This window comes from Cucumis melo, chromosome 11 (assembly GCF_025177605.1).
Source record: "Cucumis melo cultivar AY chromosome 11, USDA_Cmelo_AY_1.0, whole genome shotgun sequence".
In the NCBI taxonomy this organism is placed as follows: Eukaryota; Viridiplantae; Streptophyta; class Magnoliopsida; order Cucurbitales; family Cucurbitaceae; genus Cucumis; species Cucumis melo.
In genome coordinates, this window is record NC_066867.1 from 29,885,115 (window position 1) to 29,912,936 (window position 27,822).

The 27,822-nt window shown below is 31.7% G+C and overlaps 3 protein-coding genes and 1 long non-coding RNA gene across 6 annotated transcripts; 2 read left to right on the plus strand and 2 right to left on the minus strand.

Moving 5' to 3' along the window:
• Positions 1–640: 640 nt before the first annotated feature.
• Positions 641–5,903, minus strand: LOC103497844 (UDP-glucuronic acid decarboxylase 2-like). 2 transcript variants are annotated; one of them, XM_051091875.1, is made up of 7 exons: positions 5,065–5,903; positions 4,656–4,798; positions 4,479–4,558; positions 4,312–4,395; positions 2,839–2,913; positions 2,504–2,596; positions 641–1,251 (listed from the first exon to the last, which is right to left on the minus strand). In XM_051091875.1, exons 1-7 carry the CDS (start codon positions 5,691–5,693, stop codon positions 1,009–1,011), a joined length of 1,347 nt encoding a protein of 448 aa, XP_050947832.1. In that variant the 5' UTR covers positions 5,694–5,903; the 3' UTR covers positions 641–1,008. The 2 variants fall into 2 exon arrangements, with proteins under 2 accessions (XP_050947832.1, XP_050947831.1); XM_051091874.1 differs by having other exon boundaries at positions 4,656–4,802; positions 5,069–5,902.
• A 3,857-nt stretch (positions 5,904–9,760) lies between these two features.
• LOC103497843 (protein pleiotropic regulatory locus 1) lies at positions 9,761–16,556 on the minus strand. 2 transcript variants are annotated; one of them, XM_008460199.3, is made up of 18 exons: positions 16,304–16,556; positions 16,144–16,168; positions 15,901–16,018; positions 15,445–15,523; positions 15,223–15,285; positions 14,611–14,692; positions 14,313–14,405; positions 13,547–13,610; positions 13,359–13,444; positions 13,173–13,274; positions 13,013–13,096; positions 12,659–12,719; positions 12,517–12,583; positions 12,348–12,425; positions 11,826–11,890; positions 11,208–11,285; positions 10,936–11,120; positions 9,761–10,111 (listed from the first exon to the last, which is right to left on the minus strand). In XM_008460199.3, exons 1-17 carry the CDS (start codon positions 16,435–16,437, stop codon positions 10,948–10,950), a joined length of 1,452 nt encoding a protein of 483 aa, XP_008458421.2. In that variant the 5' UTR covers positions 16,438–16,556; the 3' UTR covers positions 9,761–10,111; positions 10,936–10,947. The 2 variants fall into 2 exon arrangements, with proteins under 2 accessions (XP_008458421.2, XP_050947830.1); XM_051091873.1 differs by having other exon boundaries at positions 9,761–10,151.
• A 7,929-nt stretch (positions 16,557–24,485) lies between these two features.
• Positions 24,486–25,717, plus strand: LOC103497842 (uncharacterized; the record flags this gene model as incomplete). The annotated part of the gene is made up of 1 exon (XM_051091876.1): positions 24,486–25,717. A coding segment is annotated over exon 1 (1,056 nt), but the record flags the coding sequence as incomplete, so codon positions are not given.
• Positions 25,718–25,723: 6 nt separating this feature from the next.
• LOC127151742 (uncharacterized) lies at positions 25,724–26,489 on the plus strand. The gene is made up of 2 exons (XR_007824907.1): positions 25,724–26,041; positions 26,197–26,489. It is a non-coding gene; the product is annotated as an uncharacterized LOC127151742 (long non-coding RNA).
• Positions 26,490–27,822: the final 1,333 nt, after the last annotated feature.

Sequence of the window (27,822 nt, forward strand, 5' to 3'; positions counted from 1 at the left end):
TTTTGGTTCATTCATAATTGGTTTCCATTTGTTAGATAATTTTGTTTTAATTTGAAGAAAATCAGTTGAATTATTTATGACTTTTGCTGGTTAGAAAGATAAAAGCAAACACTTTGGTTGTTAAATATTCTTTACAACAATAATGCGAATGCGAGATCGAAAGATCCATGAAATATATCGTCTTATTGATCAAGAATATACTATTAAGAATAGTTGAGATATGTTTAGATCGACACTCGACAAAAATCACTCTATCAAACGAACTTAAGGACATACATGTTTTGAAGTTATTAGAAAAAAGCCAAATGAAATTTTACTCATTATTAATTGTCTTAAGAACAAATTACCGAAGAAGAAATAGCTCGAAACAAGTGAGTTTAAACCTCTAATCTTAAAGAAAGAAATGCACGTCAATTTTTGTTGATAAACTATATATAATCACATATGTTGATAACAATGTGGCAATAGCTAATTAATAAATGAGCAATGCTATTGCATCTAATCTAATCTTATGCATCTCTTTCTCTAATACACGAACAGATATTCATACAGAGTACACGAAATTAAAATCTCAGAGACATACCCTTTCAAAATTTTATAGTTTTATATATTCACTGAAAAGAAAAAAAGGAACGACAGATTTATCAAACATATATATATATAACTACCATATTTATAATTTAACAACAAAAAAAGGTATATATATAATGTATATGGGGAAGAAATGAAGGGAAAAAAGAGAGAGAGAGAGAGAGGAGAGTTTCATAAATATAGAGGAAAGATATACAAAACAGGAGAGGGAGAGAGGTGAATTAGGCCCACAGAATAAAAAATGTGAAAATTGGGAGAGGAGAGGGAGAGAGAGAAGAAAGAGGTTTTGATGGATGGGATGATCCCCTCCCTCTTTTTTCTCTCATCTTCAAACTACCAAATGTTATTCTTTGGGAGGAAGTGATTTGAGAGATCTCTTATTCTAAAAAGGTATGAGAAGAGATTAAGAAGGGGGGACTAGACCGTGGTGGTGGTGGTGACGAGGGCAGCGGCTGCAGAAATGTCATCTTTCGAGTCACCAAAGATGCGTTGACGAAAATCGGAAACCATAAGGGGGAGGCCCTTTCGAAGGGACACGGTGGGCTCCCAACCAAGAAGGTCCTTAGCTTTAGAAATGTCGGGCTTTCTTTTATGTGGGTCGTCTTCTGTGTTTGGTCTGAACTCTATTCTTGCATTTGGATCTATTGTCTCTTGTACTACCTACATATATATAACTTTATTGGTAAGAAAGAAAGTAATTGTCAATATATTAATAAGAACCATTCGAAAGATACTTAATGCATCTCGAGTTACACCTATCTTTATGTTGATTACTCAAATATTCAATCTGTGAGTTGACATGTGACAATTGTTTTATTGATATAGAATTATTTGGATCGTTTCAAAAATAAATTTGAGAATCTATATTCAAAGTGGACTATATTATATAATTATTAGTATGTCCTTTTATCATAATTTGAGTCTATAGTTCAACTTGTTAAAAAACAAAAGAAATGGAACCCTATAAAGTGATGATAGTTAAGTCAACTATTCTTAAAATTAGTTTTGCTTCTCCATGAATTCAGTTTTCGATGTACAAAACTTAATATTTTATTGAACAAACCTATAAGGCAAGAAAAGTCTAAAAGACCACTATGGGAAGGAAAACAATACATTATTATTTTCCAAACAAATCAGTATATTATTAAAAAAAAAATTAACAAAACTACTCCAAATATTTACAAAATATAATAATTTCAAACTTTATCGATAATAGACATAAATTTTTATTAGACATAAATTTTTATTTGTGTTTATTAATGCAAAAAATCTATCATTATTCAGGGTCGATAGGATTTTGAATTTTGTAAATATTTTAGTTTATTATATTCTATTTGAAAATGCCTCTTTATGATATAACTCAAACCAATACAAATCCGATCAAATAAATAAAATATATATAGCTTGAATTAGTTTGTCAATTTACTTAAAATACTAAAATAGCTCCCACAAATACAAACTTATTATTAATCTTAAAACTATATTTTTCTATATAAAGAAAAATTATACATACATATATTCATTTTAATTTTATTTTATTGTGCTACAACTCTATTTTCTTAAGTAATCTATTGAAAAAAAGATTCATAAAATAAATTGAAGTTGTATGGCTAAATCTTAATTCGATATACAAAAATAGTTTTCTATAGACTCAAACAATCCAAATTATCTCAACCTAAATGTTTTCGTGAATCAAGTACATTATTTAATAAGAATTACTTACATGGAAGAAATTTACAAAGGGAAACCGATTACGGTTGAGTAAATGTTTCTAAAAACGATGAAACCTAGATGTTAAAACAGAAAACAAGATATAGATAATATAGAAGTCCAAATAATCAAAAGTTTTGATTAAGACTAGATTGGTTTGGGACTATAAATGTGAGAAATGGGAGTGAGTAAGAGAGTTAACCTGGGCAAGTTCGAGCATAGTGAATTCGCCGGGGTTGCCCAGATTAAAAGGGCCCACGTGCTCACCTTCCATCAGTTTCATTAGCCCCTCCACCTGTCAGTTTATCACGTAAACTCAAAACAATCACAATAAATTCCAAATTTATAATTTAATCTTTTCATTATTTATAAAACTATAAGAAAAACTAATATATATTATCTTTAAATATCACATTTGCTAAATTCGAAATAAAGTTTTGCAATAGAAAAAGGAATATGCAATAAATATTACATTAAGATTCCAAATGATGATGAAACAGTCAATTTTGTGGTAATAAATATATGTATATGTTTTACCAGATCGGAAACGTATTGAAAACTCCGGGTTTGCTTGCCATCTCCATAAACTGTCAACGGCTCCTTTCTTAATGCCTGTGGGAGTTTTCACAAAATAATTTACTATATTTTTCAAACTTTGATCTAACATAACGTCTGGGTAATATACTAATAATTATGCAACTTTAGGACGACCAAGGTAGAACTTAACGTCATCACTAATTATGATTTTATAAACGTTGTTTTAGGGGTAGTTTTTATTGTCTTGCTTGCTCAAAGTGCACTCCGGGGAATTGAAAAACTGTGCTACTACCATGATCAATGATCAAACTTATCAGATTATGAAATCAAACCATTAGACTCTTTAAATTATAATTTTTTTTTTATTTATTAAAATGAGATGACGTTATAAAAAAATGTACGTTGAATTAAAATATTCTTTAACAAAAAGACTAAAATTCAAATATTTCAATGTTGAAATTTATTGTTATTATTATTTAAGTAAAGGAAATTTATAGTCCAACATCCTCTTCTCTATGTTTCATGGTTATGTCTCTCTAAACACACAAACAATGAGTTGAGTATTACCTCAACCTCAACTCATACCACTCCTAAGTTTTTTAGTACAAATGAAGGGGGGATTTAAATTAAAGGCCATGTGATTATTAACATACTTGTATATCAATTGATTTATGTTTGGTTTAACCACTCCTTTCAAGTTTTAGTTAAATAATACTTAAAGACATTTTGAGACAAGAATTATCCAAGACTATAATAATTATCTCTTCACAAACTAAAATAGTTTACCACTCAAACAAACACATATTATTGTAATTTAAGATAAAATATTTTACACCCAAAATACAAACTATATATTATAATTCAATGTAACGACCTAAGGCCATAATAACCAACTATCCATTTTTGCTTCTCTTACATCTACCCTATGTTTAAGGCACTTTTTTTCCATGGTCTCGTATTTTATTACACAAATTAGTGATAACTCTATCTCCACTAATGTCATCCTTCAGAAAAAAAAATCAACTACTTAAGAGAATAAGAATTCAATTCACCTCGATTTTCACAGTAACATAGGCTCAGTTCACCATAAAAATTAGAGGTTTAAATCTCAACCTCGCATCCTCTTTCTCTCAACCCTACCCTATCTTTATGGCAATTTTTATGGTCTCAAAATGGGTGGTAGCTCTATTCCCATTCCTAAAGTAGTCCAACAACTTAAAATTTTGAGAACTCAAACCCTGACTTTTATAACATGGACTCATTTCCACTCCTAAATAACTCATTTCTTGTTTGGTTATTACAATAGGTTGCAGAATTTGTAAGGGTTTAGGATTAAAAGCATATGACTATCTTTTGCATAGAATTTAAAAATGATATTTTCTAACAAAAAAAATCCAATTGGGACCACAGGCCATGAACTCTTTTGTGTCTGCCCAAATCGAGCCATTAACAAAAAAAAAAAAAAAAGCGTACCTGTGCTACGAAATTGCTCACAACTCGGCCGTCATCAATGCACATCCGTGGTCCATAAGTGTTGAAGATCCGAGCAATCCGCACCTGTAAGAAAATGGCAGATTCCAATTCTAACATTTGTCTAAACAGGAGTTTCAGTGAATAATAATGATCAGTTTGCTAGCAACCTCAATGCCAAGGCCTCTGTGGTAATCCATTGTCAAAGTCTCCGCCGTCCGCTTTCCTTCGTCGTAGCAGCTTCGTACACCTGTAAAGAGAAGGAGGGTCGGGGGCGAGAAGTACACAATCAGCAACGGAAATGGAAAAAAAAAACAGAGGATTGTTAGCCATGGGAGGGGGGTTACCGATGGGATTGACGTTGCCCCAGTAGGTCTCAGCCTGCGGGTGTTGGAGTGGATCGCCGTAGACTTCGCTGGTGCTGGTGAGTAAGAAGCGGGCGCCGACTCTCTTCGCAAGCCCTAGCATGTTCAATGTGCCGACAACGTTGGTCTTGTGATCTCAATCAGGTTAAGGAAATGAATTCTCATAGTCAGAGGAAGAATTTCCAGAATATAGAGAAAAAAGAATGAACAATCTCAATAAGAAAAAGATTCGGAGAAGAAAATTCCAGCGTAATTTTGAAGTTGAACTGCTTCATTAGATTCATACTGTGCGTTATTCCCGTAGCCCTAAGATTAAGATATTACGATTTGAAATAAATTTTGTTACGAAAAAGGTGAAAATTAAAAAAAATTGAGGAACAAGAATAAGAAGGATATGATTGTCTTGACAGGATTGAACTTATAATGAACAGGAGAAGCAGGGCAAGCCAAGTGATAGATCTGATCAACTTCCAGTAGAATCGGCTGAACAACGTCGTGTCGAATCAGTTCAAATCTCGGATTTCCAAAATGATGAACCAGATTATCCTTCCGTCCAGTGAAGAAATTATCAACAACGATCACGCTATCCCCTCTCTCAATCAAACGGTCCACAAGATGGCTTCCAACGAATCCAGCACCACCAGTAACAACAATCCTCAAGTTCTTATTCTTCAATCCCGGCGGAACTCTCCCCGCCAAGTTCACCCGCCCCAACGATCCTTCACGGCGAGTTTCATACAAAACTCTCCGCATCGGGATCGTCGAACCCAATCGAACAAACGAATTCAACGCCCGGTGATGATCATCACGTAACTCCGGCGGAAAAGTGAAACGGACGACATTAAAAAACAGAGTTGCAATGGCAATCCCAACAAAAACAAAGAGAAGACGTTGCTCACGAAGCATGTAACGGATCGGGCTCCTGGTTTTGCAGGAAGAACATGGCGGAGTTCGTGGTGAATCGATCACCGCCGGGGACGGATTGGATTGATTTCTTCGAAGAAGCTCAGAATTATTCATGTTGTGTAAAAAAAACAAAATTGAATATCAAAATCCCGAGAAAATATTTAATACCAAAAAGAAAGAAATTGTAGAGATTTGAATAGAGAGAGTTTAGGGTATGAGATTGAAAGATTGAAGAGAGAAAGTGAAAGATTGGAGCATTTGTGTAGGAAAGAAGGGGACGGTGACTTTCCTGCATGAATTTTCTTTCTTATAAACTCCCTTTTTATAAGGGAACTAATTGATGCATAGGTTACACTTTCTCTTTCTCTTTCCCCTTTTATGTAAATACCCTTTTTTATAAGCCCTTTTTCCCTATTTTCTCTATTTATTTCAATTAATAAAAAATTAAAACAATTGTTTTCATATATATATATATATATATATATATATATATATATATATATATATATATATATATATATATAACAAAAATATTTACAAAATATAAGGATGCACACTATTATTTGAACATCCCATAAAATATTTATATTTCATAGAAATATCGACTGAAAATAAATTTTGTATTTTAGTGGTTTTATTCTATGTCATATGAATAGTTTCTCGATTTCTTTTTATTTTTGAAAATAAAATTTCAATTTTTTGTGGTTTATTAGCCAATACTAAATTTCAAAATTCATCACATGGAAACGTCAAAGTATAAGAATTAAAATATTGTTAAAAATGTACGATAATTAAAAGGATATTTTAACCTCTTATTCGTTAAGGAAATTGAAAAAAATGGTAAATTTCACAAAATATTTATAACATATAGTAAAATTTCAGATTCTATCGATAACACTATTTATCATTGATAAAATTCAAAAGTTTGATATATTTCGTAAATATTTTAGTTTATATTTTTTTTGTTTAAAAATATCCTTTTATTTATGAATGATTTTTTTTAAAAAAAAATGATTGATTTATCACTATAAATCCAAACTTATTTAATAAATAAACATAGACATAACCACTTACGAGGAGTCTAAAATGAACAAAACTTCATTTGCATTATAATAAAAAAAAATTGAATTGTGAGTCAGATAGGTTGAAAGTGAAGAAATAATCCCATATAGTTAGAAGAATAAAGTTTAAAAAATTTAAATGTATATACCTTTTAGTGGGTTAACGTTAACATTATATTAGATGAAATTTTGTTATTTATTGATTTGGTTTGATGGTGAAGAAATGCATTTTCTTTCTAATTAATTGTTTAAGTTACACGCATGGACACGTGGCCGATTTCGGTACTATGATGAAATGAAACCTAATTACAATATAATGAAACGACAAGTGTCCTCCCTAAGCCACGTTTTCAAAATAATGCCTTATCCATAAATTATAAATAAATAAATAATTTTGGTTCACCTTTCATATTTATATATATATGTATGTATATATATATATATGGGGAATTTAATTTTATATATATTTATGGTCCGGGAAACAAAATAAGAAAAATTCATGACACACGATCATTTTTTTATAAATTTCATATATACCCTTGCGATTTATATTTTCTTTGGACTTATTAATCATTGTCATTTCGGTGCAATTAAAGCTCGAGAGCGAATAACAAAAGGCATAGTAGTTTTTGGGATGGAACTTGGCCCAACTCGGGGAAGTTCCTGAGCGAGACTGGGAATATAAAAAAATATTTAAGGGTTATCGAGCAATCTCAAGCTCGAGTCCGGTCAAGATTGAAGGTAAAAAAGGAAATTTGAAGGATCTCGAGGATAATCTCTGGCTCAAGTCCGATCGAGATTGAATGTACAAAAGGAAATTTGAAGGATCTCAAGGCTATCTCAGACCTATTATAGCCGAGAGTATTTACACAATCGTTTTACGCGATTGTGTTCTTTAATCCTGAGACAGCTCGGGGAATGGTATGACCAAGATCAAGTGTGAAAATCTATATGCTCGTATATCGAGCCCGTGTGACTGATTTATCGCCTGTTGATGGGGTAATTTTGTTGTTTTACATCATAGGCTAATTTATCTCATGTTGATGGGATAATTTTTGTATTTTATATTGTAAGTCTGTAAGTTTTTTTCGTTTTCAAAATAATTATATGTAGTATAAATATTTCACAGTTTTATTATATTTTTGAAAGAAGAAGAACCTTTATATTAATTACGATATATGAATTAACTAAAATAATATCATCCAAAACCTCTAATTTTAAGAAATCAAAGACTATGAGTTTGTGCATATTTAGCATTGGAGTTTTAAATAAGTATAAAAGATAAAAGTCTAAACTTTTTATGTTTGTTTGTAATTTATTTCTCATCTTTAAAAGATTCTAATGGATTCCTCCCCTTTTAGTTTTGTGTTTGTGTCCAATAGTTATTTATTATTAAAAAATGAATAAATCTATAAGATAAAATTGGATTTTATGTGTAGTTGTACTTTACATTCAAACTTATGTTAAATGGTCCATATGGATTTTTAGAAAGGTTGGATGTGTTGATGACTTCTTAATTGAAATGAACATGTTGGATGTAAATTTGAAAAATTAGGAACCTATTAGAGATCTATATTTAAGATTTAGAGGCAATTTAGATACAAAATTGAACTCAATGACTAAGTAGAATTAAACTTTGAAAAAAAAAACTAAGAATCTAAAAACGTGGAAAGACTAGCGAAAAAAACAATTTTTTTTAAAAAAAGAGTGTATATTTGGATGATAACATTTTTGTAAAGAAAGATGGGAGTTGAAGTGTTGCGTTTCGAGTAGGCCAATGACGGTCAGAAGAAACTTAGTTATGGTATCTACAACTATTGTCGTTAAAAAGTTACATTCCATATGTTATTTAATATTCAATACCATTTTTTTATTTGATAGAAAATTAGGTTTGAAAAGGTAAAATTTAACAATATATCTATCTATGATCGTTGTGATTCTCGTAGAAATTTTCACGAAAATGGAGAACGAAATGGCGTTTTCTATGCAATCTTTCATGTTGTTTTTGAAGCATTGTCTATGTACTCAACTTTATTGTTTTTGGGTAGTTTGATCATTTACTACTCAGTAATTTATATTTTCAAATTTGTTTTGCTTTTTTTTTTTTTTTTTTTTTTGCCATTTTTAAAATAAAACTTTAAAATTTATGCTTGAATTTTTAGTAGCAGCAAAAAATCGTTTGAGTTCAAAACGTCTAGAGAATTTAAATCCAAATCAAGTAATTTAAAGATGAGTAGTATACATTTGAATTGTATATATCTAATTTGTAAGTTTATAAGGAGAGAAAAAGTTAGCATAGGATTTGAAATAATAAAAGGCTTAAATATTACCAAGTCTTTTATTCCTATAAGTTTTCTTGGAACTCAAATGCGTTCGTGAAATTAGTTGAGGTGGACATAGATTAACCTAGACACTCGTTGATAACATATATTATATAATTTCAGTTTTGATCCATTTTTGTTTTTGCAGGTTGCTAAATTGACCATTTTGATGAAACAAAAATATACATCAAAGGACAAAATAGTTACCTTTTAAAAATACAGAAACCAATTTAAATATACAAGGATCAAAATGTTCGTTTTAAAAGTAATGGAACTAAAAAAACCAAAATAATATTTAAACCTAATAATAAGAATTATTAATATTATCATTATTAGGTCAAAATAGACTAAGTTAATATATTTCAAAATGACATTCTATTTAGTTTGTGTATTTCTGATCTTCCAAATTTAACCTTCCTACTTAAAAATAGTTTATGAAAAAAATAGATTGTTGGTGATTGCTCCAAAAGAACATTGTAAATTTTGAACTGTTGTTTTTAATTAAACGAAAAATACAATCCATAATGTTATAATTACCAAAATGGCATTTAATTTTTAAATAATAACTACCCAAGATCCAAGACTTTGGAGAAATAAGTAGGTTTGGTTATCATATTAATTGGAACTTCAAAACACCTTTGAGTGTGTTATGATCAATCCAATCTCCGACCTGCAAGCTTTGAGTATATTTGCAATCTCACAAATTCCGTAATTCTGAATCTATATAGTTTAATGTCGCACAAGTAATGCGATTAACATATATAATATGAATAAAATTACACATGCATACGAAATAAGATGAAATTGTAATGCAATCCAAATCCTATTTATTAGATTGTTCGTTTTGAATTGATTTGTAATACAAAACTCATTTCATTTCCATATTTTACAACTCAATCCACTTGATCTCATTTTCGTTCCTCCTTTAACTCCTTATCTAACAAAATCCTAATTACACCTCCAAACAGTCCCTTGCAAATAGGGGTGTAAATGGGTTGGGTCGGATTGGGAGACATTCTCAACCCAACCCATATTTTCGGGTTAGTTGGGTTGGCAACTCGAATTAATTAATTTAGGATCTCATTTTTGTTCCTATCATTAATCCCTCATCCAACACTCCTCGTTACAGCCAATCAAACCCCGAACATGCCTGAGCGTGTAAAATATCATCCAAAACAAAATCAAGTGTTCTGTGACATTCCATAAACTCAAATGATTTAAGGAAAAAAATTACCAATTACATTAGGTTAACAAATTAAGTGCACGACAATATTTTAAAAAAATTAAAAACAATACCCATAACAGGAAGGGAGAAGGAAACATGAAATTAAGTACAATCTAAACTATACTTAACTATCACTCTTATGCTCTTATAAATGTAGCAAAGTTTATCTATGATAGACTCTTACCGTAACTAATAGGCTCTGAAAACTTAATCTAAATTTTTTTTCATATCTACATGTTGGTTTCCATTGGATTACACCAATTGATACTATAGACATGGTTGCTATAGCTGGCCACTTTATCCCTTTCATTAACTCAAATGAAATTAGGAAAGAAATGGTAGCACTAAGTTGGGTAACAAAGTCAAAAGAAAGAACAACAAAATGGAAAGGAACCACCAATAGACAAATAACACAACCAAATTTATCTGATGTAGAAGATACAAGGAAATCTGCTTAATCAATCAGTGCAAAAATAATTAGAACATAAAAAAGATGATTGCAGTAATTCAACCATTTATAGAAAAATTTAATATCAATCAGAAAATATTCTCTAAAAATTTCCGACTTAGTAATAAACAAAAACAGTAAACTTTGCAACCTTCTTTAGAAAAATTGCCTAATTTACATATATACAAAATAAATATGAAAAGCTAAGTGAACGCTTCAATTCATGAGAATTAGAGAGTATGGAATTTCTAAGTCTACATAACTTCTCAATGCATACAAGTAAATCTGAAATAACACTAACCGTGTCGAGGGTCTAAAATCTTCGGATATCTTTGGGTGGCTTGAAGTTGAGAGGATGAGTTTCGGGGGTAGCATTTTCATCCTCTTTCCACATTTTAATCGTTTTGTCAGCTTCACAAGTTACGAGCCTTGAACCAGTTATGTCATAAGAAAGGGCATAGATACCAGCTTCGCTATCCAACGACCCTGAAGAGTGGACTCGTCGGGTTAAGAGTTTTTTTCGATAAAATGGCAAAACGAGGGGAAGGAAAGTAAAAAAGAAGAGATTAATACCAGGTTGTACAATTGTTTGGGATTGCTGAAAGTTATGACCACTCTTCCAATCCCAGAACCATAAGCTACCATTGTCACCTTCATGATAGAAAAATTTGTTGTTTTATGATTAGGAATGTAATGGACATAGAATACGTTTGAATATTCAATATTGTTTCGAGTACTAAGGCGTCTTTAGAGCCATGATGAACATTAATGTAAAGAATTAATGATTCTTCAAAGATGTTAAAAAGATACGGTTGATTTGAGAAAATTAAGAATGAAAATCAGGGTTTAGGGTTGTGATAGAAACCAAAATATAACCTCACTGTATTGCAATATAAAAGGTAAAGAACCTACCAGATAAACAAGTAATTCGACAATACGCTAACAACTTCCTTAACTAATTGCCAATATGCCCTTGATGTTCTGATAATACTCTAATAGTAAGGTTTTAGCATTCCTAATCGTTTGGGAGTGGCTTTGACATTTAATTTTCTCCCATAAAAAGTATAGGAAAATGTGGAGCGAACAGGCGTTTAATAAGACATTAAAGGGAAAATAAGAACCAAGGAACTCCAGAAAAGGAATGAATATATATATATTCATAAGTTTAGTCACAACAGATAAAAAAAGTACCTCCAGTCACCATAACACCCTCCTCATTGACAGCCATTGCATTTATTATAGTCTTCTGCTGAGAACTGAGCACAAAAGGGAGACAATATTGGAATATCAGGTATTTTGATTATCCGATATGCTACGAACATGTGTCCTCTTTCTATTGAGGAAAGGAAACTCAAATATTTGCAAAGAAGCGAGACTACTAAGCCAGGGGGAACAAGATAAAACTTCAAAAATAAAAGCTTGCAAAAGAAGGCTGTTATTAAAATTATGCTAATGGCACAGCAATTGCCAATATCTTCTATTTCTTAAAAATACGAGTTCGGTGAAAACAGATTTAAGAAGCCGTCTTACGAAAGGGTTTTTTCTTTTCTTTTTTTCCATTAATAATTTCTTAAGTCTCACATAGACTTAATTTTTAGAATGAAAGAGTTATTCTAGTCACTTTATCAGAATATATTATATTAGGAAGATAGATTCCAAATATTGTTTCAAATTATATGGTATAGCATGATTGATACTTGATAGAGAACTCACAGCATATTGTGCACAAACTCCCCTCTAGGGAGGTTAAATTTCTTGATGTTGTCAGCTGAGGCAGATGCAAAACTGTGTCTGGAAAGGAGGCAAGGAATAAAAAAGTGTAAAGAAGTGACATTGGAAGCAAATTTGGAAAAATTTTCTTTTATAGTTTGCAGTATCGTACTCTTTAGGATGCAATGCCATCGCCCGAACAGATTTCTTATGGTATGTCAGTGTTGTCATGGTCTTTCCTGCAAAAGGACATAAATGACGTTTGAAAATGAAGGTAAATCATAATCGCATAGTAGTAAAATGTATAATATTACCATATCTGAGGTCCCAAAACTTGATAGTTGTGTCATGGGAGCCAGTCACAACTTGTGGGTCCTGCAAATACTCAAAAGACTAAATTAGTAAGAAACAAGTTCTTACAATCCCAGCACCGTTTTTCTTCTCTTCTAAAAAAAGTAGTAAACATCCCAGAACAAAAACAAATAGAACATTTGGGCCTGATCATGCAGAAATGAAGGAGGCATCAGGCAAGAAGATGAGCAACAAATGTTATGCAGGACCAGAGGGAAATGATCAATCTAAGAGCACTAAACCACATAAAAAGTATATTGAAAAGAATTAATCTAACCAAAATGTCGAGGGGAAGAATAAGAGATAGAAAAGGATACCGTAGGTCGAGTAAAAACTGAGCAAACTGTGTTATCATGTCCAGAGAGCGCATGAATTTGCATCTTACTTCGAATGTCCCACACCTAGAAGAAAAATCACATTCAACCATGCTATAATTCTGTAACACTAGCCAAGAAAGAAATAAGAAAAATAGTCTACCCGGCAGACAGAATCACGTCCTCCAGTAAGCAAAACATCTATTGTTGGATGAAGAGCCAAACAGTAAACACCACTCAGATGACCATGGTAATGACGAATGACCTGGAAAGAAAGAAATTGCGTTTCCTCACCATTTCATATCAAGGATTGAGCTCTCTATAGATAAATTAAAAGAGTTATCTAAACCTTATTCTGTTCCAAGTCCCAGCATTTAACTTGTTTGTCATCACCAGCTGAAAACATGTAGGTATGCCTGTCGCTGACAGCAAGACCTAGGGACAAAATTGCACTTAAGATATACCTCCAAACCAGCAGTAGGCAACACTAATATTAATTGTGCATTTATGCTAAGATATAAATGAAAAAGAACTGACCTCGTACTTGCTCAATGTGGCCTGTCAATGTGAGTTTTAACTTTCCACTTGCAACATCCCAAATCTAACAGATCAAAATTGAAAAGATATAACTGAATTCCCAATGTCAAGATCTCGTTTACACAGCAATATTTCACATAACTTCGTAAAACTTATTCTCAGTTTATCTTATTTTCTGACCTACGGTAAATCTTACAACCTTCTTGGTCATTGAATTCAAGGCTGGGGCCAATATTAAATCCTACAGCACTCCGTAGCCTGAACTTTAATTTAAATGATTTCAATACCATGCACAAATGTACTTGAGATCAAATGCAAAACAATAAAGCAGCTTTATGCATCCAATAAAAATCAAAGCTTCCCCACAAAACTCTTCCAATTACTGCTATTTTGAAATCCAAAGTTCCTAAGAAAAGGTCAAATTTTGCTTTTGGTCCATAGCCTGGCTTGACACGCATGACGAATTATAGAATAAGTGTTAAGGGTGAGCCATCCAACTTTGGTTTGCAGTCTCTATTTGATAGAGAAGTCCAGTCCTTCGACTATCAGACCATCTTTTCCTACACCAATCTTAGGATTTATTTCATGTCACACTATCCTAGGATAAAGATGCGTGTTCCTACAAATATCACAAATATTTTCATCTGCAGAAAAACTCAAAAATAACAATCGCTATCGCAGGAAAAAAATTAAGGATTCTATAAATGACACCATGATAGACCAAAATGGAATTCATAAATACTAAATAACTTTAAAAAATATATACCTTGATTGTACGATCTGCTGAACCCGTACAAAACCATGTGTTACTGGGATCAAATGCAACTGATCTTACCCACCCTAAGTGACCACTTATGACCTACATCAAAAGACAAGTGTTGATTGTTTACTAACAAGGTATGGCAAATATCACATGCAAGATGCACATAATAATTCATATGACATGTAAAACCCTAAATGGCGAATAATAAAGTCAACAGGAGGCATATAACTGACGTGATATCCATGACATTGACGAAAAACACATAGAGCATTAGAGGAAAAAATTTAATAATAAAACTAACCCTATAATTTCTCCATGGAGCATGCCAAACCGGACGTGGCCACTTGCTTGGAATTCTTTCCATAATTGCAGAAGTAGACATCCTATAAAACCAAAAGCCAAACTATTTTGAGTAAAACTCACAGATACTAAAATTGTGAAAGGAAAGAGTAGGCTTAAACGGCATCAACTAAACAAAAGAGAGAGCTGGCTTAAAAGTCAATAATGAGGAGAATGCACCAGGATTTTGAGGGATGATTTTAGGTAAGTAAAGAATCATTCATAGTATGAAATCCCATTAGTCTCCAAGAAAAAAAAATTAAGGGCATGTACTACAAGCCCAAGAACGAAAGAGCTTTCTACATGTCACGCTTGACGATTTTATAACTAAGTACATAAGTCCTTAAGAGAATTGTGAGAATTGAAAAAAACACTCCAAATCGATTAAATCGCACATATTCAGTCAACTATAGGCCCCTAACCACTGAAACACAGGGAGTGGGGAAAGCAAAGACTAAGATTCCAGCTATGGCCTATCTACGATTAAATTTCACATATTAGAAAGACTGTACATAACTCCTTCATAACTAACATATTGCTAGGGTATAAAAGAGATGTAAAGAAATTTAAAAACCTTTCAGATGAACCAGATGCCGAAACAATAGCTGAGCTTCTTCCCTGAAGACCAGCGTCATTTCTGAAAATAAAAGACGGTATAGAAAGATTAGCAACAATCCAATTCCAACCAAACAGGAAAAACTAAACTCGTGCAAAAAGAACAAAAACATCAATTTATTTTTTTCACACAAATAAATATACTCAGATGCATAGAAAGAAGGCAATAGAGAGTACTCACTGTGTGTTTGGCTGCACGGTTGGACCAATAACCACTGCATTTTGTGCCCCAGACTTCACATCCCTAGAATCAGTCGGACCTGCATTACAAAGAGATTCATCAACTCAATAATATGTACGATTGTTAGAAAGATCAACAGTAATGGTTTTGGTCTCCTGACCTTTGTACAGAATTGAAGAGTGTTAGATAGTTGGAAGAAAATTTGGTTAGTAACTAAGCTGTCAACTTGCTCCGCTGGTAATTAGGATCTCAGTGTGTATCAGCCCTTTTTACTTAGGGTTTAGAATAACAAAATCACAGCTCAATTAAAAAAGAATTCCTCTTCCCATCAAATCTATTACACAAAAAACCAACCTCTGACCTATCCAGTATTTCAGCCATCAAACTTCAGGACACAAAATTACAGATGAATTAGCCCACTTAAGGATTACAAATAAAACAACAGGCTATGCCTACCAGGAAGTGCGAGAGCATTGGAAGGCGCTGGAGTTCCAATAGCACTATCGGGAGCGGAACTTGCCTGGCCAGTAGGCTTAGTACCGATGTTCTTCATTCCTCCGTACTCAACACTTATCTATGGATTTAAAAACAAAAGATAAAAAATAATCTCCACTGCAGCTTGAAATATCAGCAGAGTGTCCTAACAGCTGTTCGTATTCAATGGCAAAAATCATGTATGAAAAAGAAAAGTACACTAACCTTATGACTGATACGAATTTTTTTGCTGCATTCAGAAAACAAACGAAGAAAACGTACGTGTCAATCCGCTAGAAATTACGATTTAAAGTAACAGAGACGAACATTTAACGAAAGAAAAACGAACATCAGAGAATCGAACTAAAACAGTAAGAAACCTTACCTTTCGGGATCGAGAGGAGCGACATGGCCGTGGACCGGAGAGAAAAGGTCTAGGGCTCTTTTGAGAGATTTGAAGCTAAGCTTCTTCAATGACTGTGGTTCAACTGGCTCCATCTCTAAGGCGGGACCTGGCATCGTCTTCGCCGTCTCCGGCCAGAAAAAATAAAATAAATCAGTGGTAAAGCTCCGATGTGCTCCCCGGCGGAGCTGAAGAAGTAGAAAATGTCTGCTCTGCTGATGAACTGGCGCCTAAACTGCTGTTGCGAACCCTGATGGTGAAGAATCAATGGGCCGAGAACTATGCCCATTAACAACATTTCCTGGGCCAGCCCATAAGCTCCTTTGTACACTTAGGGCCCGATTGAGATTCTTTGCTTCGTAAATGGACCGTTACTTTTGTGAAGTTCTTACCTATGTAATAAATAGCAACTTAGATGTTCATGGATAGAAATGTCCCCGCTTTCTATCTCATTTTTCATCCCACGAATTTTTATACGAGATCGAGATTTCGCAAAGATCGAGTTCCCAAATAAATATTTCTCACTTCTAATTTTGTTTCGCTTTTTTGTGTTTTTATAAATAAATATGTATATACGCACATACATATATATACAATCTTTTTCTTTCGGAGTTGAGGTCGAGGTCGAGGAATGTATTCTTCGTTCTTGGCCTTGAAATGTCGACAGGAAAAAATAATTTTCACTCCTTCCCCCATTCTCCGTTTGTTCGGAGAATCCCTACCTCGTTTGAGGAGGACCCACGGGTTAAATGGACATTTCGGTTGGAGCTTAACGTTTTCAATAATATTTTTTGGGCTAATAATTAAGAATATAATACTTTTAAATAGATGTAAATGTAGATAAATTTATTTGTGATAGACTTTATCGTTGATAGATTTTGATAGTTTGATCCAATTTTTGTTATATCTGTAAAATCTTTTGCATTATAATATTTGTTAATACTCTAGTTTTGATTGTTGTGTTTGTCGTTGTCACCTTCTTTTTAACCTTTGAAGTATTTAAAATAAGTTAAATACGAAAACAAATATGTTTCTATGTTTCTTAAATCTTTTTAAAAGATGAATTTATACATTGAATGCGTTACAAATTCTTAATTGAGTTCAAACTAGCAATATTTAGGTGCAATCTAGTTTACACTAATTTCTAAAAGAAAAAAATTATATTTTTTTTATGAAGAAAACACTTGTCGACCTTTGATTTAACACATATGTAGGATCCAGGAGCATAATCTACTTAACTTTTTTTTTTTCATATTACTAGTAAACAACACATGCGATGCACGTGAAAATCACACCAGAAAAATTATAGTTTTGACTTAATTTTATAAACTTGGAACAATCATTTTAATATTTTTTATATTCACATCGTAATAAGTGGAAAATAAATTTATTTAGTAAAGAGACAATTGTGTCATTTTTCAAATGTATCTTTGAATTTGACTTGTTTGCACAATTCAAATTCCATTTCTTAACATCTTAAGTTTACAATTTACAAACTTAACCATTTAATCTATATATATCCAAATAAAGTGGAAGATTGAAATGTTGTCAAGTTGTGTAATAATATATAGTATCATGTAATATCGGTTATGGAAGATAGAAAAGTTACATTATGACCCTAATAACATATAGCATTATCTAATATCGGTTCTGAAATTGAATTTTTTTTTTTTAATAAGAAGATGAAAAATTAGTGAAGTGTGTAACTTCAATGACCACAAACGATATTAAATCTATGTGAATGATAAAATTTCTATTAAAGCAAAACTAAAAAAAAATTAATAATGAAATGGTAAAATATCCACCAAAATCATATTTCTTTTGAAATTATGAAATTGTAAATTTGAAATCCTATTTTTTTTAATGATTTTGTAGGTTAAAAAAATTAAAAGGAAATATTTTAATATTTCTTACTTTACACATTTTATTTACCTGTATGTATATTTAATAAATTTCAACAGTATTTACATTGCTTTAACAACATCAAAGTATAAGTCACTCAACAATTTCATTAATAAAATGGCTTTAATAAAAAAAATTAAATGAAGAAAAAAACATGAGCAAGATTCCCATTGTTACACTAAAAAAAATTATGAATATTACATAATTTAAACATAAAGAGCATAGACATTCTCAATATTACATGGTTCAAGTTTTCTCAACTTATGTTGTGTACTAAAAAGAACCCTATGAATAAAGGAATATACACAACCTTACGTACTTCTATATAAATAGACAACAAAATAAATTTAAAATAATAGAAGAAAATAGAAAAACACGATTTGATTTATTCTCCACTAATAGTATTTTGCTGTGACTTGTGAACATGAATGAGAAAAAAAGAATGATATATTTATATCAAAAAATTTGAAAAAGGAATAATTTGAAATGTTGAAAGTGATATAAAAGAGTTAATAGGAAAAATGAATGTGAATAGTTGGGAGAAACGATACAATAATTACAATAATTAATTTCAAATTGAAAAATAAAGTCATAAGGCAAAAGGGAATAATTTGAAATGTTGAAAAAGATAAAAAAAAAAAAAAAAAAAAATTAATACGAGAAGAGAATGTGAATAGTTGGGAGAAATGAGGCAATAATTACAATGATTAATTTAAAATTGAAAAATAAAATTAAAGGTCAAATTACAATAAAACCAAAGTAAAAAACAAATAAATGAACTAAAATAAATGATTAAATTGGAAACAAAAAATTTCTTCACATCCATCCTTTTATATAGAATATATATATATACACTGTATAGATCAAATGTTGTAAGTAAAAAGGATGTATAGTTAAATTAGAAGACACACTGGGCATATCATTGACTTACCATTTGACATATGAAACTTAATTTACTCACGAGTATGATTTCATTTTCAATCAGTGACAAAAAAGAAAGAAAGAAAGAAAGGATGACCTATATGAGTCTATATATCTAGTTTGTTTTTAATGTGTACTTTAATTTCACATGTCAAATTATTAGCTTTTAGATAATTTGAGAGACACAAATTAGCTCGACATTCACATGTAATACAAAATATGTAGTGCTCAAAATAGTAAATCAATTTATATTGATGAGGCTCATACCCTATCGTGTTCATTTTAGCTTTAAGTCAAATCATTAACTTGTAAGTTGCAAAGTGAAATTTTGTAAAATTGTTATTAACAAAATAACAATTTTCCTAGTTTGTTATTTGTTGGAAAGAAAACCATTAAAAAGTTTTAACGGTTTTTAACACGCATATATGGTTCTTAAAAGAATTGAGAGTAAATATGCTTAGGGAAAAAAAGCGATACTATACATGAACTATTGATAATATACTACGAGAGAAAAAGTTGGTTGGCAAATAGAGACGATAGGTATGACGACATAACCGAAGGTAGATGACTTTGAGAATATTCTGATAATTTTTAAAAAGATATACATAGCAATAAGAAATTATTTTAGATTATTAGTTCAAAGTATCTTATAGTTTTTTTTTTTTTTTTTTGCATTAATACAAATATTTATAGTATACGACAAACCAAACAAATTTGTAATAAAAACACCTACAAGAGATAGCTGTGAAACACACGAGTGTTTTATTCTAAATGGTTTTATCCAATTTGTTTAAATGAAAGCGACTATTTGAAAAACGTTTTTTTATAAGTTAATCCAATCCAAACATTCCAGGGATTGTTTGACACACCAAGTATAGTCAATAAATTTAAAGTCAGTAAGTTTGCATTTGTGGTATATAGTTATAAGATTAATCAACTTATTCAATGAACGGATAAAGTATAAAGAGTTACTCGATTATTGAAAGTAGAGATATACAAGAGAAGAGAATATTTTTCAATACTACGCTTCCATACTATCTTCATTCAATATGCATGAAGTCAAAAAAACACTTCTAAAATTAAAGTGAGTTTCGCTTATATTGATACAAGGTTTATACAATATTTATGAAGAATAACTTAACGTGAACACACTATCGTACTCGCATAGCACTAGAGAAATTTCAATAGAAAAAAAAAAAAACAATGGAGTCTATATATATATATATAACGCGCGAAATGACTTGACGAATGTATAAAATTTAAACGTATTTATTGTTAAAATTGAATTACGTATACCAACCAATTTAAATAGTTAGTAGGTCAAACAACTCTTAAGAGAGCATTGGTTGGAATTATTCTTGGAGAGTCCATAATTATTAGACGAAAGGATAGCAAGGGGAATTGAAGTAAACAACGAGACAAATAACAAAGTAATAAACCTCTTCGATTATTGATATATTTCATCAAATGGTAAATGCGTTTTTCGTTTTTGTCAGTCAACTCGATTAGATGTGTATGGGAGTGAATGTGATATTAAGTTGATTGCTTGAATCAAAAGTGGTAAGTAGTCAAAAAGTAGACCACAAAGTATATAATAAGAAGAAGAAGAAGAAGAAGAAGAATAGAAAATCCAACCCAACCGTGGAGGAGTAGTAGAGGAGAGGGGCACCACGCTGAAGACTCAAGAGGGCAAAGGGAAGAGGGGGAAGAAAAAGAAGACAAATTCAACGAAGATCTCGATGTGATGTTAATCCAACGGTGGAAGTTAGAATACACATACTGAGTTTGGAATCAAATTCCCAAGAAAAATAATTATTACTTTTTTTTTTTTTTTTTTTTTTGCTTCCTTATATATATTAATTGGGCAAGCGTGGAGTTGAAATAATAATAATAATAAGTTTTATTTTTATTTCAATTGTTAGAAGGAAGTGCCCATCAAATGAGAGCCACAATAAACATTACTAAAAAACACATAGGATGGGAGTTCAATTTAAAAAAAAAAAAATTGGTTGGAAAAAGAAAATGAGGTTTTACTTTTAAACTTAGGAGAATATGATTTTTTTTTTTGTTACAAAAGTTGTTGTAATACTTAATTTGAAGTGAGATATTAGAAATTAGAGGATTTGAGATTTTATTGTAATTACAAATAATTTTCTCTCTTTATTTTCGTTAACAAAACTAATTCATTTTTATCTTTAAAAATACATAATATCACAAATTTTTGTCATTATATTATATATCATTCATTTTCCTTTCATCATTTTTTTTAGTAGTACTAAATATAATTAAAAGATTTGATTTTTTTAAAAGAGAAAAATTTGACGAATTTTTTACGCTGAACAAAGCCAGACAAAAAAAATACTCCTAAATTTTTGTATGAAGCGTAAATATTTAGTTAAATGTTATATTTATTTTACGTTTTTTCTTTAAAAAATACTATTTATTTAATCAATTACTACTCCTTTTTATATATCAAGATTAATATAATATAATCTAAGATAGGGTGTAAATGGTTTGAGTTGAGGGACATTTCCAACGCAACACATATTTTCAAGTTGGTTGAATTGTTAACCTGAATAACCTAAATTATATTTCCAACCCAACACTTAAATATATGGGTTAGGTTGTATTTTTCTTTTTCATTACTAACATGGATTAAAATTGTTATAAGTCGATAAATACACATATCAAAAAATTCAAGCATCCATAAAAGTTCAACATTTCAAACATTATCTATAAATATAAATAAATAACAAAATATCCACAATATATATATATAATTCGAGTTATTTTGGGTTGACTCGAATTTTTTAACTCTCAACTCGAAAAAATTAAAATTTTCAATCCAACTCAACCTATGGGTTGGATAGTCTGGATTGTGTAATAAATTGGATCTAAAAGTGAAGCAATTAAAAAAGGACACGTGGGAATATTAAAAAGAAAATGGAAATTGGGAAATTGGGATTTTTTGTGTATGGGAACGATGGGATGCTTTGGGCTTAGGGGGAAACGTAGCAGAAATTTGCAAATTATTTAAAGAAAAAACGTAAAATAAATAATAATAATAATAATAATTCAAATTATTTAAAGAAAAAACGTAAAATAAATAATAATAATAATAATAATTCTTCTTCTTCTTCTTCTTCTTCTTCTTCTTCTTCTTCTTCTTCTTCTTCTTCTTCTTCTTCTTCTTCTTCTTCTTCTTCTTCTTCTTCTTCTTCTTCTTCTTCTTCTTCTTCTTCTTCTTCTTCTTCTTCTTCACTTACCTCTTGACCATTCCATTATTATTATTATTATTATTATTATTATTATTATTATTATTATTATTTATTTGGTATATCTATGATGAATCGTGATATGAACTATACGTCTCTATTTGTATCATCGTATAGACTAGTAACGAATGTTCTGTCGTGATATTTTCATGTATTTATTTTAGGAAGTTTTGTGCATTTTAAATGCTTTATTATTATTATTATTATTATTATTATTATTTATTTGGTATATCTATGATGAATCGTGATGAACTATACGTCTCTATTTGTATCATCGTATAGACTAGTAACGAATGTTCTGTCGTGATATTTTCATGTATTTATTTTAGGAAGTTTTGTGCATTTTAAATGCTTTATTATTATTATTATTATTATTATTTTTTTTTTGGTATATCTATGATGAATCGTGATGAACTATACGTCTCTATTTGTATCATCGTATAGACTAGTAACGAATGTTCTGTCGTGATATTTTCATGTATTTATTTTAGGAAGTTTTGTGCATTTTAAATGCTTTATTTTTAAATTATTGTTTTTTAGTAAGATTTATCGATTATACGATAGTTTGTAGACATGGTATGAATTAAATTTTCTAAATGAATCGATTTAGAGTTTTTAGACAAAATTTTATTTGACGGTCTTCGGTTTTTGTAAAGTTGACATTTGAAAAAATCTACGTATGTTTTAGAATTAATACGTATATGATTCTTAAATGTAATAATAAAAAAAGGTATAGATTCCTTGACCTGGGAAAATTTATGGATCAATTGTCTTAAATTACGAGTTTTGCATGGTATTGATAAAACGGACTTTGGAGGATTGGGTAAATCGGTATATTTATGAAAGTTTATGATTTAAAATTGATAAAGTCATTTTAAGTTAAACGAAGACAAAATGAAGACTTGGCCTTGTAGTTAAAGCTATACGACTTGTTACCATTTATTATTCCTTACTTTAGATGGGTCGCATTCCACTCAAATTCTCAAAAAAGTTTAATAAACATGCACGAGGCAATTAACTCAAGAACAACTAAGGTACATTGAGCCACAAGGAGAATAGTGGAACCACGCTCATTTAACAATATTCACACGACGCATATAATTTATTGATAATTGAACTCTCGATTATTTACGATCAAATCAATCCAGACCCTACTCCCTAAAAGATCTCAATTTGAATTATTAGTTATGTAACCATCAATTCTAATTGTCTATTTCACCAAAGAAACGTATAAATCACATTAACTCTTACACGCCTATAAACTACTTCAAACATTTGTAAAATTCATTTCATTCCGACAGTTTTCAATCAAACTTTACCTTAAAATCTCATTTTTATTTTATCATCGACGTCTCACTCACACTTTATAATACTCACATAATTCTCAATAATCACAATTACATTCAAGCTTTAGGGAGCGTTTGGTCCTAGGATTACGGTGAAATAGAGTGAGTTATGTAGAGGAAAGTATTATGAAAAACCTAGGATTAGATTTTCCATAATTCTTCATTTTTCTATTGCAATTAGCAGTTATAGCTGTAGCTGAAGTAATGATGGCTGCCGAGGAAGGAATCACAAAGATAATTCAGTAATAGAAGCTACCCTCAGTTGAAATATGGATAAAAACCAGTCATCCGGAAGACTATCGATAGAGGATGAAAACATCTCATGAAGACGTTCAACCGGAACCCATAGAAAGAGGTGCAAAAGCTGCTTAATTAAACTACCACAGACCGCTTTGAATTGGACGCGAATTCTCTGCTTCTTCTTCCCCAATATTCCTCAAACATATACTATAATGACATTAATATCCTAACCATTTCCCCAAACACATACTATCATAACTCCACGACTATTATCATAACACTAACTTTTCCATAAATCATTTTGTTCATCTAGAAACAAGAAGAATATTTTATTTTTAACCCATCCATATAATAATAATAATAATAATAATAATAATAATAATAATAATAATATTAATATTATTATCATGACATTTATTATCGAGAAAGGGGAAAAAGAAAAGTAAAAAAAAAGAAAAGAAAGCATTTGGTGGAGTCAGTATTCCACGTGCTACTGTGAAATCTCTCGTCAATTCGTTTCTCAGTATCATCCCCACATTTCCTTCCCTTACTTCAATGCCATTTCTCTTCCTTCTTCCCCTCTCTTCCTCTCCTTCTTCCTCCATTTCCTCTCCTTCCCTCACGTCTCATTCCACTCCTTTTCCCCACTCACTATCATGAAGATTGACTCCTTCAAACCCTCTCTCCCTCCTCCCCCACCCCCCGCCGCCGCCAAGGTCGGCGTTGGCCTCGACGACGACATCTCCGATGGAATGCAATGCACCGACCATCCTTACCGCACCAATCCCGGCGGTATCTGTGCCTTCTGTCTTCAAGAAAAGCTCGGCAAGCTCGTTTCCTCTTCCCTCCCTCTTCCCATTCGCGGTTCGTCTTCTTCCCCTTCTTCTCCTTCCCTTGGATCTGACAACAATAGTAGCATTAATAATAATGTTAATGGTAGTGTTCCGTCGAATGCCGGTTCCATTTCCAAAACTGTTAATTTCAATGTTAATGGAGTTGTTGATTGTCATTTTCATCATGATAATACTACCAAGCGGGCCCGGATCCCTTTTTTGTTAGCTAAAAAGAAGAAGAAAGTTGTTATGGTTGGGGGGGCTGAGTATAATCGGACTAACGACGTCGTTTTTAAGAGGAGCAAGTCCACCACCGCGCCGAGGAGAGGGCAGTTCCTTGTTGATGGTGACGATGGCGTCGATTTTAGCCCTAGGAAGCACCGAGGGGGTTTTTGGTCCTTTTTGTATTACCACGCGCCGTCGTCTTCGAAATCTCACGCGCCGAGGAAAGTGGAGAGAGTTGCTACTAGCGGCGGTGGTGGGAATTTGGGGGTGAACGATACGATTTTAGAGGAGGATGAAAGCCCTAATGGCAATGCAACGTCGTTTGAGCGGAAGGTTTCGAGATCTAGATCCGTCGGCTGCGGTAGTCGGAGCTTTTCCGGCGATTTTTTCGAGAGAATCTCTACTGGTTTCGGTGATTGTACGCTCCGTCGTGTCGAGTCTCAGAGAGAAAGCAAGTCGTCGAAAGTCTCTACGAATGGAAACTCCAGCAGCCACCGTAATGGCGCCGGCGTCGACCATCATTGTATTAAAGAAAGAGTAAAATGCGGTGGTTTGTTCAGTGGATTCATGATGACTTCATCTTCTTCTTCGTCATCTTCCTCATCTTACTTAGTTTCATCATCTTCCGCTGACGAACTCACACGTAAACCAACTCCGGTATTGTTCAGTGGATTCATGATGACTTCATCTTCTTCTTCGTCATCTTCCTCATCTTACTTAGTTTCATCATCTTCCGCTGACGAACTCACACGTAAACCAACTCCGGTAGTAGGGCCAGTAATAAGCGGTGGCCGTAGCAGGACATGGACGTGGGCATTTGCAAGTCCGATGAGAGCTTTTAAACCGTCAAATTCGAAGGATCGGAAACGCTCCATAATCAGACAAGCTACAGAAAGCAACCCATCACCGGATTTGAACTCTATTCCTTCATTGTTAACCGTCAGAAGCTGAAAAAACAACTAAAACACTCTGTTTCCGGTGAGTTTTTGACTGTCAATCAAATCCATTTTCCCCCATTTTTCCCGGCTGATATCTCTGTTTCTTTCTACAAGTAGTTAGAACAGTGATTCCCAATTTCAAGTTTCATCATATTCTCTGACAATAATTGAATAGTTTGCTTGCTTCCAATGCAGTTGGATGAAGATCAAAAAAGGGGGAATCATGAAGAAGCAATTCAACAAACAACAAGGTGCGTTTAAAGCACAGTGGATTTCTTCACTTCTCACAGTACAAATCAAAAACATAAAAAGAGAAAGAATGAAAAAAAGAAAAAGAATATAATGAATGAATCTTTTTGAGAAGATGGAAATTTGCCTTTTGTGGTTTATGTAATATCAAATTTGTAATTTGTCAATGTTGAATGTAATGTTTTATGTTTTATGTTCTTTTGAAGAATAAGAAATGGTTGAATTTTCACTAATAATCACATGATGGCACGTGCATGGTAGTGGAATAGACAGCTAGTTTTAACTATGAAGTCAAAGTATATTTAGACTTAAAAATCACATTACAAACAAAACCAAAATCTTCTATAGTAACCCATTTTTGTTACTAATTCATGTTGAAGCTATAAATTAATGATCAAACCTCATCATTTGTTTGTACAAATACCTCATTTTTTTCAATATTAACATCGAAAATTGAAGTTCGATGAAATAGTTATTATATTTCATTCCACATTTGAAGTTTCAAGTATATTGGTGATGATTACGATTACTTTTAACCTGTAGTTATTTACAACAATGTCATTTAAAGTTTTTCTTTTTTAGTTTTTGTTATGGTGGTTGATATTTTCTTATTCGGATTAAAATGGTTTACACTAATAAATGCAAACTATTATATCCCTTAGCCAACAAAGTAGTCCATCCAAATCTATGTCATGTCATTTAACTTTTGAAATAGAAATTTGATAGAAATGTTGGAAATTTGACTTGGAATAGTTGGATTGAGTATCAAAATTGGACATATTAATAAAATATCGAAAGATATTTATGTAAATCATAGACATATCGATAAATCGAAAGATATCTATAAGTCATAAAATGAAAAAAAATTTACTTAAAATAATTATTAAGTTATTTTTGTTACGTTTTTAGTACAAGTTAAAACGGGATGAACTTGAACTTAGAATCTTGTGGTCATATTAAGGTCTTATAAGTTCTTATTGGTGAAGTTGTTTTCATTATGCTAAATAGGTGATATTTTTTTGTTATGTTTAACGATTATTTATAAAAAGATTGTTATATTTATTATCGATATGAAATCCTTTTGATTCATGGTATATAATTAAAATCATCTCTAGTAGTAATAGGCTGAGTGGGAAGAAAAGAGAAGGTGACAGAAAGAGAGACAGCTGGTTTAGGGGGTGGTTTAGTTTAGGATAGCTCTTGGCTATGGCTGCCAGTAGCTAAATTTATTGGGATTTGGAGGGGGGTTGCCATGGAAAAAGAAAAAGAAAGGGAGGGACTAAAGAGAAAATAAATGAAAAAGGGAAATTGTCAGAAATAGGAAAGGAGGGGTAGAGGGGCATTATAGCAATCAGAGATAGAGAGAGAGAGAGAGAGAGAGAGAGAGAGAGAGAGAGATAGAGAGGGGTTTTGAAGATGGAGACATGACTGAGTTTGTGTGAAAGAAAACAAACCAAACAAAGGCTGCTCTATCAAAATGTGAAAAACTTTTATTATATATGTGTGTGTGTGTGTGTGTTTGTGTGTGTGAATTTGTTTTTAAAGAAAAATGATAATAATTGGTGTAATAAA

What these genes read in the sequence shown, in the direction of transcription:
- LOC103497844 (XM_051091875.1), bottom strand. Translation starts at nt 5,693, where the DNA reads ATGAATAATTCTGAGCTTCTTCGAAGAAATCAATCCAATCCGTCCCCG. An exon ending in TGAGCAATTTCGTAGCACAG is followed by an intron (nt 2,914 to 4,311) that starts GTACGCTTTTTT and finishes AAACTCCCACAG; the next exon opens with GCATTAAGAAAGGAGCCGTT. An exon ending in TTCAATACGTTTCCGATCTG is followed by an intron (nt 2,597 to 2,838) that starts GTAAAACATATA and finishes ATAAACTGACAG; the next exon opens with GTGGAGGGGCTAATGAAACT.
- LOC103497843 (XM_008460199.3), bottom strand. Translation starts at nt 16,437, where the DNA reads ATGCCAGGTCCCGCCTTAGAGATGGAGCCAGTTGAACCACAGTCATTG. An exon ending in CAATGCTCTCGCACTTCCTG is followed by an intron (nt 15,524 to 15,900) that starts GTAGGCATAGCC and finishes TTTGTAATGCAG; the next exon opens with GTCCGACTGATTCTAGGGAT. An exon ending in ACCGTGCAGCCAAACACACA is followed by an intron (nt 15,286 to 15,444) that starts GTGAGTACTCTC and finishes TTTTATTTTCAG; the next exon opens with AAATGACGCTGGTCTTCAGG.